This window comes from Falco cherrug, chromosome 8 (assembly GCF_023634085.1).
Source record: "Falco cherrug isolate bFalChe1 chromosome 8, bFalChe1.pri, whole genome shotgun sequence".
Lineage (NCBI taxonomy): Eukaryota > Metazoa > Chordata > Aves > Falconiformes > Falconidae > Falco > Falco cherrug.
In genome coordinates, this window is record NC_073704.1 from 57676119 (window position 1) to 57694667 (window position 18549).

The 18549-nt window shown below is 44.1% G+C and overlaps 1 protein-coding gene across 2 annotated transcripts in view; it reads right to left on the minus strand.

The window, feature by feature from the left end:
- Positions 1-17764, minus strand: part of GALNT10 (polypeptide N-acetylgalactosaminyltransferase 10) — a 90566-nt gene extending 72802 nt beyond the window's left edge. For both annotated transcript variants that reach the window (XM_055718540.1, XM_055718541.1), the window contains exon 1: positions 17423-17764. In XM_055718540.1, coding sequence (XP_055574515.1) covers positions 17423-17605 — 183 coding nt within the window. In that variant the 5' untranslated portion in view covers positions 17606-17764. The remainder of the gene's footprint in view (positions 1-17422) is intronic.
- Between the last annotated feature and the right edge of the window lie 785 nt (positions 17765-18549).

The following is an 18549-nucleotide window of genomic DNA, read 5'->3' on the forward strand; positions in this document are numbered from 1 at the left end:
CCTATTGTGTATGATCACCCAGTATTTCAGAAGCAGCCACAGGTTCTGCAAAACAAAACTAAAGCGGTTTAGATGGCTGTTAGTCTATTGTCTTATGCAGCACTATCTAGTCTGACATACCCAGAGATTTTCAAAATGCCCTCCTAGGAACGCTAGACTTGTTTTTCCATTACTGCTGAAAGACCACAACTACACAATTGCAAAATCCTGAAGAGTGACTCAATGGCAGCGTAAGCTCACAAAAAAGCAAACTCCTGCAAGTTAAAAAAAACCCCACAACCACCAACATATATTTGAACTTATCTGTAACCCACAAGCAGCACAATATTACTTTGTAACCCACAACAGGCAGTAGGTCAACTTTGAAAGGAATGTTCAGTCAGCTTTCAAAGACTTCTAGAAAATGCCTGGAACATTTTAATAACTTAATTCTGACTTAAAGAAATCTTTAATTAAGACAGCATTTAGAAAGTATTTTCAGAACAATCTGGAATCCTGTGGAATGTGTTAAGGCCTCCAAAGGAAGCCTGCTCTGGCTAAGAGCTGAGATCAGTCATGACTTGGAGAAGGAAAGCAGCAGCTGAAGTAGCCAGCATCATCCGAGTCTTAACACGCAATTTGCCTGTCACATCACTATTTGGCATGAGAATCACTCCTGGCTATCCCCTATCATGTTCATTTGAGGAGTTTTCCCTGTTTTTTTCCAAAAAGTTTCCATTACCCGAATCACAGTCACACAGGACTTGACTTACAAGAATTAACTGCTGCTTACTTTTACACTAGCAACCCACTGCTAATCCGTGCTCCAGTAAAAAAGCAAGCAGATTAGGTCAAGGGAGCTTAAGTGGTACTAAAATATGTTGCATAGCACCTTATATCCACAGCTCAGACAGCACTCCTTACCCACACCACAAGGAGCAGACAACATCTAAGTCAAGTCCAGATGGCCAAAGGGTCTTCGCCTGGATACCAATGAACTTTTCTCTACTCTTTATAGAAAGTTTATGCCTTGAAATGTCTATCAAGTACATGCAGTTCCCAAAAGATTACTTTGAGGAGATTATACCCTGCTGGGGTGCTGCTTTGTAACTTCTTTCAACTACAATCTTTTCAAAGTACAGCAGGTCTTCTAGCAATAGAAACTCAAAGATGGAGCAGCAAAAGCTACAGCAAAGACACCTCTCTCCCCTTCTGAAAGCTGCTCATCCAACCGATGCCACCGTTTCTAGATGGTACGTGACACTGCAAGATACTAAAACACCTTAACATTTACAGTCTGTTATACACACACAAAAGCGTTTACATGATAGACATTTTCTTTCAGTCTCAAGCTGTAGACCACTAGAGAAACCAGAGCTATCCTGACGGATGAAAGCAAGAGAGGATATGCAATCAATCCACCACCTCCAAGACTGCTGCTTTATTGCAAGCACTTCCTGTGCCAGCTGCACGTTAACCTGCTGTGCCAGAACATGGTTCCCACCTTTGAGCTGGGTGGGTGCCTTAGGAGCGCATCTTCAGTCCCGTGGACTCAAAGCATCCACCTTGCTGAAAAATTAAGCCCACTCAGGCAATCCCAGCAAGGATGCCAGCTGTCTGGTACTACAAAACCACCAGCCTTGTTAAGAGTTAGTGCCAAGTGTTTTGCCCAATGCAGGCCATTCTGCCAGCTGGGTTTGGAATAGCATGTTGTCTGAGGACAAGATAAAGAAAGGGACATTTACTTCCTCTTCCCCTTGAAGTCCACGGCTCCAGATAAGTGCATCCAGTCCCATTCCCACATCAGACTATGCAGCTGGAAAGGGGTGCAGTTAGTGACGCTCCTGTGGTCTGTGAATAAGTGACTGGCAAGAACTACATTCGTTCTCTTACTGTCCTGTGTTGGGGTTGAATGTAAACCATGATGAAGAGCAAGAATCACTCAGGCAGCATCCCATTCCAAACTAGGCACACTGCTGTACACCAAAGGTGTAAGAGAAAAAAACCTCTTAACAGTTTGACTGTCCAAGGAATGACACCGCCTTCCCTGTCTACCCTTTCAACCCCAAATATATAAATTATGAAGATCTCAGATACAGCACTCAAAGGATAAAAGGTCCAGCAGCATTCCCTGTGTTCTTTTATTTTTTACCTCTCAGCAAAGGCAGAATTGGTAAGCAGAAGCCAAAGAAGCAAAAAACTAATATTGCAGGACTGCTGAAGTGATAGTACAGCATCACATGGCAGCCATGGACCTAAACTAACTGTTGACTAACTCCTGCTGCAAACCGTGCCATGCCTCAAACATTCAGTGTTCCAGGGACACAAGCCAGCATTTGTGGCTACTGGTTGAAGAACAATAAATTCCTGTGGAAAGCTGTTCTGCAGTTCTTTTGCTAAAGAGCATTGGTTAATGCATCCACCATTTTGGCTGCAGATCACAGTAATCTCTCACATACTCGCTGTAGGCTGTCCAAGCCATTCTGCAGAATAGTAGGAAGGAAATTTTCATAAAATAAGCTAAAGCCAAGATTGCTTTGAACCACAAGACACTTAAAACTTGAGGAGCTTCAGAAAGCCAGGTGATACCTTTGCAACTGCTGTCTCTCTCCCCCTGCTTTTTCAAGTATTAGTATTCCTTAAGATTGAGATCTTTTGGAGGAGATTAATTGTTACACAAGGAGTTTAGCCCCATTAGGTACTAAGCAGAATTGCTAAAGTCAACATTAAATGTGTAAACCCAGAGATGCAATTAAGATGTTGGATCATATTTCATTAAATTTTAAGAGTACTCTATAACCAAGTAGCTTTCAGGGTCTTCTCTGCCAACTAGCTTCCTCTTTCGAGGAGCCACTGAGAGCTTTTAGAGGCTTTTGAAGCTTTGTAATTTCAAACAAGATCCAGGTGCATGAACTGATCTTCTCTTTCATTAATACCTGACCCTTCCTGCTGACTGCACAGAACCAAGAACAGATTACACACACACACACACACTGAATAGCAAGGTGTTATGCATCGTTCCTGTTTAGCAAGCCAGAACAGAATCCTAACAGCATCACCCAGCTGCACTGAACACATGCCCAAACTCATTCATGTTAAACTGACAAAATTTATAAATAGGATGGAAGAAAGTTTTCTTTGGTATTCTTTTCCACCTCCTGAATGGAGGAGATCACTGAAGTCTATGAACAAGTCTGCCTTAACAGTGCATCACAACCCTTCACGGACAAGAGAGAGATGGATTTCAACAGCCTTCCATCAGAAGTGGAAGATGAACATCGTGCCTCACTGCCGATCTTCCAGCCAGAGCCACTGCCTTTCCTTTGCTATCCATGGACAGCACCCTTTCAAAGAGCCACCAGTACACGTATTTCTGCTAAAAAAACAGGCTGCAGATAGAGGCAAAAACCCACATAAACCCATCACTAATTGATCCAGCTTCAATGAGCTTGAAAACATTTTACCAAAGACATTCTGTTATTGTGAAGGTATGACTCACAAATGAGGTAAGCTGGTGCTCCTCTTAAATGTTCAGACCTTTAACAGTTGGAAGGAATTAAGAGAGATTAAAAATAGTCAAGGTTTCAAAGTCAGATCCTTTCACAGCTCTAATAAGCTAAGGAAGAAGAAACCGGATCCATAAGTCTCATGCCTGAGCCAGTGGATTCAAGTATGAAGCAATTACAAAACCTAGAGAAATACCACACATAAGACGACTGAAAACATCCAAGATCTTTAAACACTTGATTCAGTCACCAGTGAAAATCCAGCTGTCCCTTTCAAAAAGCTGTGCAGTATTTGTTACACAGTATAAAATCAAATTATTGCACTGCTGAGAAGCTGCTTTTTTTGGTACAAGTACCAGCAAACAATTTAATTTTTAAGGCATTTTCTATACAGCAACTTTAGGGATGGAAAATAAATAATACTTTCAGTTGATGTTGCTTTATGGGAAGCAGTCTTCCTTTGGGTGTTTTACTTTCTCCTTGCAGATTACTGACTGGGCCTCCTGCATGCTAAAGAAATACAAATCAAACCTCCTGAAGCCACCAGTTTTCCCTAAAAGCCCCAAAGAATTTAATTCTGTTTTTCTAATTATCTCAAGAGTTACTCAAAAGCAAGAACTTTTACAGGCCAGCAAAACAACAGACCTAAAATAGCTTTAAACACTCTTCAATGTGAGGAAAAATTCTACACAAAAAAAGCCCAAGACAGGTAAGTCACAGCTGTAGTGAGCTCAAGATAATTCTTTCATAACCTGGATTTAATTAGAAATAACTTGGCTTCTTGCATAATTTCTTTACATATAATAGCCAAATGCCTACTCTACAAAAGTAGCAGTGTAATTTTGATACCAGCAGGGTAATGCTACAGAACAGTCTAGTATCTTCTTTTTCTAGTTTTCAGGGATTCTCTAACCTCTTGTGACTTCCTTTAATCCAAGTTGTATTGAACTGCTCTGACAAAAGATTTCAGAAGGGGAAACAAGCAGTTTTCATAAACAAATACTGGAAAAGTTCAAATACAGACATCAATTCTGATAAAGGGAACAGGGCATTTTCATTTTGCTTCCATTTACGTTGAACAGAAAAATTTTGGTGTACTCCAACATAACTGACAAGGTATGAAGAATAAGGCAAGACAAGAGAATATCTTTTGGAGCACCTGAGTGATGACTACATCTATGTTGTCAAGAGCTAAACCTACATAAAACTTTGATATTGCAGTGCTGTGCATCTCTCAGCTCAACTTCCAGCTCTGTGATTCCCACAGTGGGGTCTACGTCCTTGAGAAAGGTCTGTAGGCACCTTCAGGATCAAATTGAAAACATCTGCATAAGACAGGCTTTTGACCTCTGATTTCTCCAGGTCTTAAGCACTTAGCCCTAACATACCAGGTGGCCTCTATATTGCATAAGAATCAAATGCTTAACACCTGTCTGTATGCTTTGATGCTGAGCCGTTCCTCTCAGACACAGAGCTGGGATTATTTGTCATTTTGCACAGTCAAAGCATGGAGGCAAAGTCAATCGAGTGCTGCACCTACTGCACCTCTTCAAGGATCCTTGTGGAAGGGTGTCGGGGCACTGTCCTCCTCTCCCCTCCACCCCAGAGCTTTGGGCTTTGAATGCAGCACCCGGAGTCCCACACAGCTCACGCACAGGTGTGAGAGCTGTGCTCTGAACTCGGCATCCTTCACAAGGGGTGCTCTATGCCGAGGACGGCTGCCTAAGGATGGTTGCTGAGCTTCAGGGAGGCAGCATGAGCTGCTTGGGAGCAAAACGTGAGCACACGCCCCAGGGGCTTGACTGGCAAGAACTGTGGGCTTAGGGTGACAGGTCTTCAGAGGATCGGCTGGTTTCTGAGGATCACCCTCTGCCTGAGCCCTTAAATCCACTCAGGCCAAAATCCAAAAGAAGAGTTGGGCACCAAAGTCTCTCACTTCCCAAGGGTTTTCAGTTCACTCCGGCATACACAAAGCATGCAAATACCAACATTATCTAAATTGTTTTCTAAATTAAGGGAAACTTACAGAGAAAGGCACCTGTTGCCCTCCGGGTTAAACCTCAACCGATTTGGAAGACTGCATGTCAGTTACATACAGATAAGCCTAAAAATAACTATTTTCCATTCCTACTATAAAACCAAACCAGTCCATAAACTGCTACATTTCTCATGTTCTGTCCATTCAGCTTTTTCTACACGCAACCATATTTCTCCTACTTCATCCTGCAGCACTGGTCCCACTAATCACTGACATATGCTCCGGCACAGAGCATTTCCTCTGGCATGCTTTAAAAAGAAGTACTGTCACCAGAGCAATATAACTGCTAGCAAATACGGTCTGTCAGGTTTTGTTTTCAAGGACTATAAAAATAGACTTTGCTGCATTAGGCTTGAAAACTCATACCCTCTAGAAATAATTTTAAAAAACAAGTTTTCATATGACTTGTTATTGTTTTCAAATATCCAGAGAGAAAAATCTGTAGTTTTATATTTCATTTAACATTTTCAGGTTAAGCCAATATTTGAGTTTATACACGACTGACAATTCCCAGCTAATTTATCAGCAATGCCAGCGCTCTCTGCTTGCGTGCATCAATTCACAGCTTCTCAGATGCACTTCTACTAGGAGCAGCCTCTTATTATAAAAGTATCAGCACTTGGAAAGCAACAAGACATCGCTTGTTTCCAGAGCTTAGGCTTTTCACCCATAGTAACCAGTATTAGTTTACACTGATAACAGCTTTGGCCAAAACACAAGGAAAAGTGTTTTGGCACAAACTGAGGTTAGAGACAATTTCTTGTTAGTTTGTAATTGCTTTGCCAAGGACTTTTTCTGTAATCAGCTGGCCCAAGTTCCTATTTGCAGAAAATATGCAACTATGGTGAAAGAAAACCTATTATCTTTTATACACAGATACTCTGCAGCAATCAAAATCAAGGACAACACAAGTAGGACCTTCACACGTTGCAGATAAGACACTTCCAACCTTCCACATCCCCATTCACAGGGCATGCAATCCACACCTGAAGACCAGAAACAATCTGGGGCAGAACAGGGAAAGGAACCACATTCCCAAAGAATCAGCAGCAACAGCAGAAAAATGGCAACAGTAATAACTTGGATAGTTTCCTGGTCTCCATATGTACAACCGAATACACTTCTGCCGGTTTCCATACCAAAATTCCAGGTCTTCCAGTACCTTGCAGATGTTTTTGCAGCTTGCCTTGATGCCCTCAGAATCAGGCAAGCAAAATAACCTTGAGAAGACTCATTCCAAACACTTTAATTGTACCAATTTAACTTCTTTGCTGCTGTGAACAAGACCTGTGAACAGATGCTGGTTTTCTGAAGGGAGATTTTTTTTTGCTTTTTATCCCAGGCTAAATTAGTAACTTGAATCAGATTCCAAAACAGCCACACAAAAAATTAGGCAGCACACAACAGCAAAACATCAGTAGGAGTTTCAGATATTTCCAACACAGTAAGCCTCAGCCTAAGCATCAAAGAGAAGTGGCAGTCCGGAGTGTATTTGGTGAATCAGCAAAACTAACATACACAGGAGTGGAAAAAAAGGGTTATTCCTTATTACTTGGCTATCAAACACTAAACCTTGGCAACCGGCCACCTGGAAGATAAATGAGAAGACAGAAGATAATCACAGGGTTGACTTCTTTTTGAGATCCAGAACAAGCCTGTTACGTAGTGGCTAACATGAACTGACAGTTGGGCTAAATTTAAGTGACCTTCTGTAATGTAACAGAAAATAACTTACTTGCTTAACTGAAGCCCTTTACAACATAGATATGTCTGTATTTATCTAGCTTTTGGGGTACCAATTTTCTTTAGTGAGGAAATATATTTTGCTTTTACTTACCTGAGCTGAAAGTACAGTCTCTAAAGAGAGCCACTTTCAAGGAAGCAGAGTTAAGATGAAAGTCAGCCTGAGCAGAAGTGAAGGAGCTGCTCACTCTTTTAAAAATAATATAAAAAAGAGAAAACAAACAAAAAAATATATCTTATGTTATGCCAGACCTGGTTATGTGGTTATTTTTGTATCATACCCTAGATCAAAGTCACTAAGTCTCTCATTTTTCAAAGGAACATCACACCTCAAGACATCTTTGAAAACTTTGGTCAAAACATTAAGAACACTCAAACTCCGTTTCACCTGTTTTATTTATTAAGCAACGGCTCATGCTTACTAGTCCTTGCGAAGATTTCTTCTTTGGACTTCATCTGATTCAGCTGAGAAACGTTAGGAAACTCAAAACAGAAAAAAACTACCTCTTTTTCCATCACAGAAAAAAAATTGTTTTCTTGCTGGTGTCATGAACTAGATAAAAGTTACTTCCCAAATGAATTTGAATCCTAGTAAAGTTAATCTGTACAAAGACAAACCTATGCAATCTTCCACTGAGAAAAGACAAGACCAGCTACTAGAGGTTTTAAGTGTTTTATCTTCCGAATAATTGTAAGCAAAGACTGAGAAGAGGCTGACTTTCCTTTGAAAAGTCACCTTAACTTGCAGACATAACTGCAAGCAAAGGATTTCAGGCTTTAGAGATCAAGCAGAACCAAACTTTTCATAACAACTTAATCTTGTAAAAACAGTTGTTCAAGAGGGCAAAAGCAAAGCAGCTCTGCATGTAGGAGGGACAGCTGACAGTGTTTCCAGATAAGATCTGATAAAGCCCAAAGCATCACAAGACTTTGACTAACAAAGACAAAAAAACATCGTTCTAATCAGATTTTTGGAAAGGGAGAGTGAGTAGCCAAACAAGGAAAATTTCATGCATCCAGAAAGTTCTTGCAGGAGACAGAATGATTTACTGTTATTCTGCAAACCCTTTATTTTTATGACCAAATAGCTCTACAGCAGAAAGATAAGAGTTCATTTACAGACATCCAAGTTTAAGACACAAGTTCAAATATTAGTACCTGGAAAACAACCCTTCAACATTTGTTTGAAACTTAACCCCTTGGTTGGTCATTATTTCAGTAAACAGCTGCAGTTTCCGTGCATTTAAAAAAATACTCTGAAAGGCCTTTTGGAAGTTTGACCTCAGCAGTCACCTTGTGAACTGCAACCCCGCACAACGGACCAAGTTGTCTGTTTGTTTGAAAGCTACATCAGGGAAATGTGTCAGGTCACCGCTACATCAGCTGCACGACATACATGCAAGAAATACATATTAGTGTTTAGGGGAGACGCTGTGAACAGAAATTAGTTACCTCAGCTTAACAGGGAAGGATGCCAGCAGTCACTGTTTTGAAAGACAGTTTTTAGAAGTTGCTTTCTGCTACTTCCTGTGCTAATTGGGAAGAAAAAATACTACAGCTGAAAAATAAATAAGGAGTTGAGACTGGACAACACAGTCACCAAACAAATATTAAGAGTGAACTTCTCCACCAGGCTGGGCAGCAACCGTGCAGTCAAGCCTTCGCCGACTCCATCCTCCTCCCCGCTTCCTTTGCTTTCTATTTCTGGCCAAGAAAAAGAATCGTAATACCCACATGAGTTACATCAACTCGCTTAAAATAGGGCTTCCATTTTAAACCCTTAATATGTTTAAACTGCTTATCAATTCCATTTGACTCAGTAATACAGAAAAGCAAAGGATACAGTAACACAAACCAAGTTTTGTAGGGTGCAAATTTTAAGCCATCAGTTCCTGTTCAGTAATTGCCTCTAAGCGTGCTCTCATCCACTGGAGTTGTAAGACCTCCAAGAGCACCTAGACTAAGTGAGGAATTTCATCCCTGATTCACACTGGTGGCAACAGGCTCATGTGTTTATATCATGACCTCCAAAAGAGGAAAGTCTACTAAATGCCACCACCCATTAGAAGAGTTAATGAAAACTGTGTTTTAGTTCAGATGCCTGGACAGAGTTGCAGTGAGACCCAGAGAAGTCACACGTTAGAGATGAGCTGGATGACATTTCCTCAAGCTTTCTTAACACACTCGTGAGGGATACTACTCAATAGCTGGCAGCCTGCATTTCCAAGAAAGTGACAGGCAGAATAAATAAAATATTTTTGTTCTTGTGAGTTATAGAAGAGAGAAGGTCATTAATAGTCATCAACCTTAGAAAGATAACTTACCAAGAGTGGGAAGGCATGAAGCAGTATCAGAAGGAACTCTGTGACTGGGATAGCAGAGAGAGCAGAGTTCAGTTACAATAAAATCAACAGCTTTTCTACTGAAGAAAGTTTCTTCCCTGGGTACCAGAAACACCAGAACACTGCTTATACTCCACTGTAACTGTGGTTAAAAAGCCTTAATTACATATATATGCTCTAGAGAGCTCTCTTTTAACCCTGGAGCCAAGATTAGAGAAAATGGAGGAACTGCAAAAGGGCAGAGAAAAGAGCTAATTATTTAGAAAGAAAAGCAAACTTAAGGACCAAGAAATGGTAGACCTCCCTTCTTTGAAGCTGCCACTTAAAGCTTTACCAAGCTTATGAGCAATAAGGAGACATGTCAAATGACATACTTCTTATATTTTAGGGGGTGCACAGGACTTCAGATGCAGAGCTGCCAGCAGATCCCAGACACAGTAGAAATTACTTTTTTACCTAGGCATTGGAAAAGGGGAGCGGCCTGGCAACTTACTGTGCTACATATTGATTTACTTAACTGCAGTTTTCTACAACCGTTTGCCAGACCCTGTAAATCTAACAAAAGAGGCACAGTCTGACAAGTCAGCCATAATTTGATATCCAGTACTACTTATATTCTTAACAAAGCTGCGTAGATAAACACTCGCTTCCTTGTTACCTATCTGTCATCTAGCCAGGGTAACACAAAATGCAGTGAATACCACCGCAGGAGTTGGTTACACTGATAGAAAAGATACCATTACCACAGAGAGGTATTCCTGTTGAATACAGCTGGACCGGTAACACTTCCTAACTCCCTGGGTTGTAAGAAGTCATGAACAACGTGCCAGATCTGAAGGTAAAGTCACAAGTAGACTTTTTAAGAGATAATGGAGAATTTGGAATTTATTCAAGAGCAGAACATAAATATTTAAAATTAGAAGCTGTGTGTGTGTGGGGGGGTGTGTGGGTGTGTGTGTGGGGAGGGTAGTGTATTATTCCTGGATTTGGAAATAAAACATCATGCTGTTATACTCCTGAAAGTGACTTGAGCATCAAGAGTCTGAAATCCGATAAACAAATTCACACTTTCTGTTAACTGCCAAAATTTCTGTTAACTGCTAAAATTCCCCACTGACAGCTATCGGTTTTGCAAATCATCTGAGACCTAAGTCAAGTCAGAATGTCTTCTATACATCCCTCCAGAAGCACAGGAATCCCAGGCCAAGCTGTATCTAGAAGGAATACCTGAGTGGCCAAACTGCAGTAGGACTAACTGAAACCACTCTGCTCAGGGACATTAGCTCAGGTTAAGACAAAATGCAAAGGTAGGGTAGAAAAACTATTCCCGATTTGATTCCAGAATAGGAATAGTTACTAAATTAACAAAGAGTAACTATTCAGCTTTAACCCAATCTACCTCAGTCTGACTGAAGTAACATTTAAATGATTGTTAATGTCTCTTTGCCATCGCAAACTAGCCAGCTTTTAATCCACTCAGCCATGCAAAAACTCCTTTCCAGTTTTCTAGTAAGGGTGATCCAGAAGAAATCTACACATACACTCAGGTCACTTAACCTGAGAGTACTTATTACTATTAAAAGATTTCATATGCGCAAAGTCACTAAAGTTACTTCTTTCCCTGTGTCTATATAGTAACATGAATTATTCATGCTACTATCAAACAATTTTAAGTGGTGTAACTTAGAGGTTACTCTACAGAGTTAACAGAATGGGAAACATGAAGCATGATGAGAGAGTGTCCTCTGATGGTAAATATCACAGGAGCTTTTTTTACATAAGCATTTACACCATCCAGAAGTACCAGGAAACTCAGCGCAGTGCACTCCAGTTAAGGTGCGCTCCATAAAAGCCTACGAATGTCAGCTCTGCTGAAGTCAACAGGATACTATGCTAACAGGTTGAAACACATGCTTTCATACTGGATCAAAACAAATTTGCGCAGCACAGGGTTGGTTTGTTTTTTTTTTTCAAGCACACAGTGGAATACCTCTTACAAGCTCCTAATGCACCCCACCAGCTCTTTACTTTCTAGAAGGAAGCTGAAGGCTACCTGCCTGTGTCGCCTGGTACAGGAAAAGGTTGCAAAGAAACAGGAGCAGCGTGCAGTTGCTTTTACACCTGGATAACAATTTGCTTAGAGTTTAGACAGGATCTGTTCTTACGCAATGCAAGTAAGGTTATAGTTTGCTCCACAGGGAAGCCAATACAAGAGTGACAGGAAGGCTAACTTCTTTATCTTTTTATAGCAATGCCTGTAACTGTATTTAAACAGTGAATGGAAGATGATACTCTATAACTGCAAGTCTGGTTGATAGCATTCTTCTGCCTAATTTCACCAACACTCCTCAGTGGTAGTAATGATACTGCCATTAGTTTAGCAGTCCACTTAGTCAAATACATGGCAGTTATCTGCCAGGAAATCTGTAACTATAGTTGCTCTTAAATCTCGCCGTCTCTCACAATTTGATCCATATTCACACAGACCACTGTATTTATGGTTTTCACCACTGACCTAAAAAGTAGTCCGATGCCAGAGGCCAAAACATTTTCCTGCTGAAATCTTCCTTCCATGAAGAAAGGTAACCATTGCAGCTATTAAGAACTGCATATAGAGCACGTCTGAAGGGTGAAACAGAACCACTTGCCCAGTAACAGGAGCACCTACTCCTTGATAGAGATAACCTTCCCCAAAGAACAGCAAGTGTAACAAACCCTTTGTTTTCACACAGCATAGAAGACCTAGAATACAGCCCATTTGTTCATTCAGCTTCGTGTTGCCATTATAGTGAAGATCACCAGAAGGAATAATGAGACCCTGAGTGAGCACCACTGAAAGCTCCAGTTTTTTAATAAACATCTTTTCCAAATTTACTTTGCACTTCATAGTTGTGAGATAGTTTAGCCACTTCATGTTCGCTTCAGCTCACTTTGCTAATCAGTGCGGTCCACTCTTACCCAGTCCAGGAAAACCTGCTCATTTCACAAGTGCACTGAAGCGATCAACTTTAGAGTAGCCCATACTGGAAAACAGTCACTCTTAATTTAAAACAGGCTTGTTCAGCTCTAGCACTTGCACTTCAGCCCTTAGATGCCAACTGTTTTACACTATGCTTACCAAAATAAGCTTTTCAAAGTTTGCTTTTATATCAGCTGATGAGTGACTAGCAAATACAGCTGCCAAAATGGCAGTCTCCAAGAGGTCTGCAAGGAGCCAGACCCCCGAGTTCAAAGGCAGTAGCAAGGTCTAGGGCACGACCCATCTAACTGCCAAAGAAATCTGCCTATGAGGTATGTTAAGTCAGTTGTTCCATTTACCTCTGGCTGGCAGAGAGCAGAAAGGTATTCCTCTCACTTCTCCCAAGCCCTTCTCCTCCCCCCCAACCTTGGCAGCACAGAATCTGCTAAACCACCCTCCTCCTTATTAGCTTTTGCCAACTGCAGCATGAAGCTGACAATCCTCGACAGCTTCATAGCTGCCCCAGGTCAGCGTGGCAAAGCCAATCCTCCTCCTCTGCTGAGGAGGACATGAGCAGCCGCAGCAGTTTGGAAGGCAGCGCAGCATCATTCCCCACTCAGCTCATCATTAGGGCTACGTTTTCAGCAATACCAGCTGGAAACTTCAAGCTTAATTGCACTAAAGCCAAAGTTTACGACCCCAGCCTTTCCAGAAGGAGCATTCTCCCCAACCGTTTGTCAACCACAAGTTAGCAGCTGGTTTCTCATTCACAACCTACCAGCAGGCAGGTACGTCCCATTTCACTCCAGCCGGCTGGCAGCAGAGGGCACCACACAATCACCTATGTGATTTATATACTTCCATCATGCTCCCGAGTTAATTTATAGAGCTCAAATTACTACTACAACAAGCTACAGGGTGACTCCATAAACCATGCATCATATCAGATAAAAACCCAAGCAACGAAAGGCAGCTAATTTGCTACAGTGCTTTTAGCCAGCAGTTCAAAGAGATGTTCAAGCTCAGCATCCCTTTGAGTTCAAACACCACGTTCCCGTAACAGCAGGCACCTCACAGAGTGCCGACCTCCAGCCTGCCCACACAGGTACAGAGCAGTACCTCTGCAGAGCATTAGAGGTCACATAAATAGCTGCATTAGCCCAAGCATAAACCACTAGCCCACAAACTAACTCATCTGTCTTTTACTTACTGCAAGACTACACATCAATTAAACATTTCAGCTGAGGATACCCAGCAGCCTCTGAGGAAGACAGCAGAGATTCAAGAGACAAAAGGTATAGCTGCATTTCTCTTGCTCTTTCCTACCCTCACACCTACGGATCATATGTTTTTACTTATTGAATACTTGTTAAAAAAAGAAAAAGATGAAACTACGCAAAAGTCAGTCTGCGTTACATGAGCATACCAACACACACATACTGGTGATCAAAAAAAGTACAACCACGAAGTATAAGAAGCTTCTAAGCTAACACTTTTGCTGTCAGCAGAAATACTTCAGTCCCTTGTCACCATCATCCCTATACAGAGCCACAACACTAGCCAAATCTGTTACACTCAGCATGAAAAAAGGAATTCCTAACTCATATAATGTGCTGAACAACTGTACATACACATTGACAACGGACATTTCTGAGCATGTAGCGGTAGTGAAGAGTAACTCAATGCATCAGCTTTTCTAAAGCGATCTGCAGCACGACCTTGAGGCCAAGGCTTTGATGACTTAAGGCCATCCCTCCTCTGTGGAGCAAAAAGCACCCAACAGAGCTGCAGAAGAACAAACCCAAAGGCAGGAGGAAAGAACACAGACCTAATCCACCTTATTAAAGCAATACATTATTTTCAGCCACCATAATGTTTCCCCTGAACATGTAAATACAGAAGCAATTAGCTGCTTAGGCACTTCTGCAGAAACCATTTAGCATAATCTTTCCTAGAATATATTTACATGGCTTCTGATTGCTTAATTTTCTGACACTTTTGTTCCAGGCACTAGAAAGATTAAATAAGGCAAAAATCACCCACACTGATACATTGCCATTTTGAAGGTAACATGCAGCACAGGACAGACAACAAAACAAACTCGTAGCAGGTTTTAAACTTGAAAATTTTAGCATCACAACTCTATGTTCTAGGAATTGCTTTATAGCTTTAATTCAGCCATTTCTTAAAACCTTTTCCCCCTTTTGCTGTTACTCTGAAAGATAAAATTACTGACTGAAACAGCAGACACCATTTAAAGAGAAAGAATGAGCCTGGACAGAGATTTCATTGAAAAGCTCAATACTGTATCACATCTGAAATGTCCTCAATTCAAAGATTAGCCTGCACAAAAAGCCAAATTAAAGCCAGAAACAGAAGAAAATCTTTTCTGACTGCTACGAAGATCTTTTTTGTGATATAGCCTCCTATCATCCAGAGTTTTCCAAATGGCTTCATGAACAAGCAGACAAACAGCACATTCATTTACAAGCTGGAAGTTGATTAGTAAGTACACAAACCATGAATGCTTGTCAGGACCGAGGAAGAGAGCCTGGAACCATTGAATCTGAGGATGCCCAGAAGACTCTCTGCAGTCAGCTGGCAGATACCTCTATGACAACAGTAAAAAAACCCCAAACCAAAACAAAAAACGCACCACGTTTGGTTTGTCTTTATTCTGCTCCATCTGAAATTATTTTTACCAAATTATTTTAGCCAGTTGTCCTTCATTGTATGTTTTTCCTTGCTCAGTGTAACAGAAGCTATCGTTTCAGGGCCCAATCCTTCAAAGAAATAGGCATATGATACAAGTATATCTTCACTCAGAGACCCACTACAGCCCATAACTCCACATCGATTAGACTGGAAGATGAAGCCTTCAGCCTAAACCCCAGTAACTCTGATTTACACAAGCACACAGAGGTTTTATTGCAAATTCTCCTGTAAGCTGCACAGCTGTTTCCTGCCCAGCTCAACACACCATCAAAACAAAAGCAGATCTCAATTTACTGACAGCTGCCATACTTTAAAGAGACTTAAAGAAAAACGGAGTCAACATTCTATACAACACAGGCAGTACAGGATATCTAGGTACCTTGAACAATGAATATGCACAGAAGTCAGCAGTGATGTACTGCACCGTAGGAAATGCCAGTCTTACAGCTACCCAAAGTCCACAACAGAAGGACAATCTTGGAAGATTGACCGAAAACAAAGTCAGCCTGTCACTGATTTTTCACCTCTTATAGATTTAATCACAATGAACTGCTACTTCCAACAAGGAACTTTGAAGCTTTCTAAGAATAATCACCAACTTTATCCTCACGACCTCTGGAAGACGTGATATTACAACAGTCTTCCTTTTGCCATAACACCATGCCATGTCAAGCTACAGAGCAGTGGACTACAGGGCCTGATTTTTATCTGTCATGCAAAATAGATTTCCTGCACCCAACAAATCCAAGCATATGGCAGTATCATCAGGAACTCCAAGCATGTAATGATCACTGTGTATGTTAAAGGGATTTCTACACAGGTTTGAGTAACTGCAACAAATTTATCTTTTATGACAGGTAACAGCTGATCCCTTTCCCCACCAGCACGGGATATTACAAAGATATGATCATGGTTATACCTAGACTTGCACTAAACACTTGAATTTGAAGAAAGGTTTCTTCTGGGAAGGAAGAGCTCAGTCTCAGTTTGACTACACCTCCGAGAGCTTTCTCCCCCTCACAGCAGAAATTGCCACAGTAGGTGTCTCCACCTTTCCAGTGCAGTCATAGCAGCAAGTCTCCAAGAAGGGAAAGATTTAGACAACTAAGAGTTTTAAGTGGTTTTTAACAAGCGGAGCCTTGTAGAGCGGCAGCTGAACTGATAGTTACACACTGACATTTCAAGCTTTCAAGTCCCAATCATTCTTAATGGTACAAAGCCAAACCCAGAAGGGGATAAAGCAATTACGTAGCCAAAAGTAAATGCAGCTAAACCGAGCTTCCACACACCTAATTTGGGTGATCTAGCCTTTCTGTCTCACACACTAAGCAGAAAGGTTTGTCTGTTAAATTTACTACTACACCAGTGGGACAAGAAAGGAACGCAGTCATGTGCTGTGATATGGTCAGGCCACGTATCCAGCAGGCACCCTGTGCCTCTCTCAGGAAGAGTTACCCACTCCCCTTTCCCACAGGAGGATCGGTAGCCAGACATGATCTTCAGGCTCCACCTGGTCCTTTCTGCTAGCCCTTCCCTGGAGCTCTGCGGGGAGCCAGGTGTGATGCTCGATGTTCGCTGCCTGTACCTTTCCAAGGCAGGTAAAGAGCAGTGGCACAGAGGCGCACCCTTGGGAGACAGAATTCCTGCCCTTTTCGTGCAAGGATGGGACACACTCCCCTTCCCTACTCCCTGGAGCAAGGGGCAAAGCCCTCGCTTTATTCCCTTGCCAAGCTCGGCCAAACAAGCCAAGCAGACCCCCGGGACCCTGCGTGTCTGCGAATTGCCAAGAAAGTACCGGCGACCCCCTCCAGCCCAGGCTCGGGCTGCAGCACAGCAGCGCCTTCCCCGGGGGCACAGGAGCCCGCCCCTGCACTCCTGTCCCCCGCCCCCCCCCCCCCGTTAGGGGGCGGCTGCTGCTTGTCGCTCCCCCAGTCGCTGCCGAAGGCCCCCCCAAGTCACCGCCGAGGCCCCCCCTCTTGTGACAAGGCAGAGGGACGCGCCCATCCTCTACGCCCCCCTCCCCTCAGCTCCCACTCCTACGGGAGCCGCCCCTCACCCAGCGGCTCCCACCCCCCCACGCCCACGGGGGGCCGCTCAGCCCCACACCCCGTCACCCCCTCCTCCCCGCTCCCCCACTCACCGGCGCTTCGCCGGCCGCTGCCCCCGGCGGCCCCGCGGCGGCGGCCCCCTCCCCGCCGGCCGCCCCGCCGCCCTCCAGCTGCCGCTCGCGGTAGAGGGACCAGAGCCCCACGTTGGGCAAGAAAACGAGGGCGGCCAGCGCCAGCCCCACCGCCTGCAGCAGCCGCTTCTGCTTCCGCCGCATCGGAGCCGCCGCCGGGGAGGAGGGGACGGAGGAGGCGGAGGAGGCGCGGGGCAGCGGGAGCGCGGCCCGGCCGCCGCCGCCCTCAGGGAGCCCAACTTTCCCCCGCGCGCGGCGGCGGCAGCGGCGGGCGGCAACTCCGGCACTTCCGCTCCGCTCCGCGCGCGGGGAGGCGGGGCCTCGGCAGGCCCGCCCCCGGCCCGCCCCGCCGGCCCGCCCCCGCGCCCCGCTAATGACTCTCCCGTAATGAGTCTCTAATAACGACTCTCGAAGGATGCCGAGGCACCGGGGCGGGCGCTGCGGGAGAGGGCGGGCAGCGGGCTCCGAGCCGGCCGGCGGCGGGGGAAGCCAAGGTGGTTAATTGCTCCAGGGAGGCTCCGCAATTAGCGGTCCCCACGGCCATTAAGCAGCGGGCCCTGCGGCAGAGCTGGCCGGGCTCCGGGGCGAGCAGCCCCGCAGCGCTTGTTAAGGCTCTCCCGAAAAATCATTAGCAAGGCACGGAACACGCTGGGATGTGGGCAGGGACGGGGCCGGCACCAGGGGGGGACAGGCAGGGGAAAGGGATGGGCCCCCGGGCTTCAACGGGGCCGGGTCTGGGCCGGGGGGCTGCCGGTGCCCCCCCGGGGGGCTGCCCGCCGCCACACGGCAGCCGGGGCACGGGGTCGCCGGCCCCAGAGCTCCCAGGGGGGCGATGCCATCGGCCGTACCGCCGGGCGCGATCGCGCAGCATCAATTCCCCGGCCGCGGCTCGCGCCAGAGGGATGCTGCGGGCTCGGGTACCAATTCGGTGGCCTCCACCTTACCGTAAACTAGATAACGTATAGACGCGAGACGGTGGGTTTTAAACATGTACCGGAATTCAACAGTGGTATAGCTTTTCCAAAAATGGGGAGTGGATTCGTTTCTTCAACGAATTTCTTCATTTCTTCCCACAGCCCTCACGACTG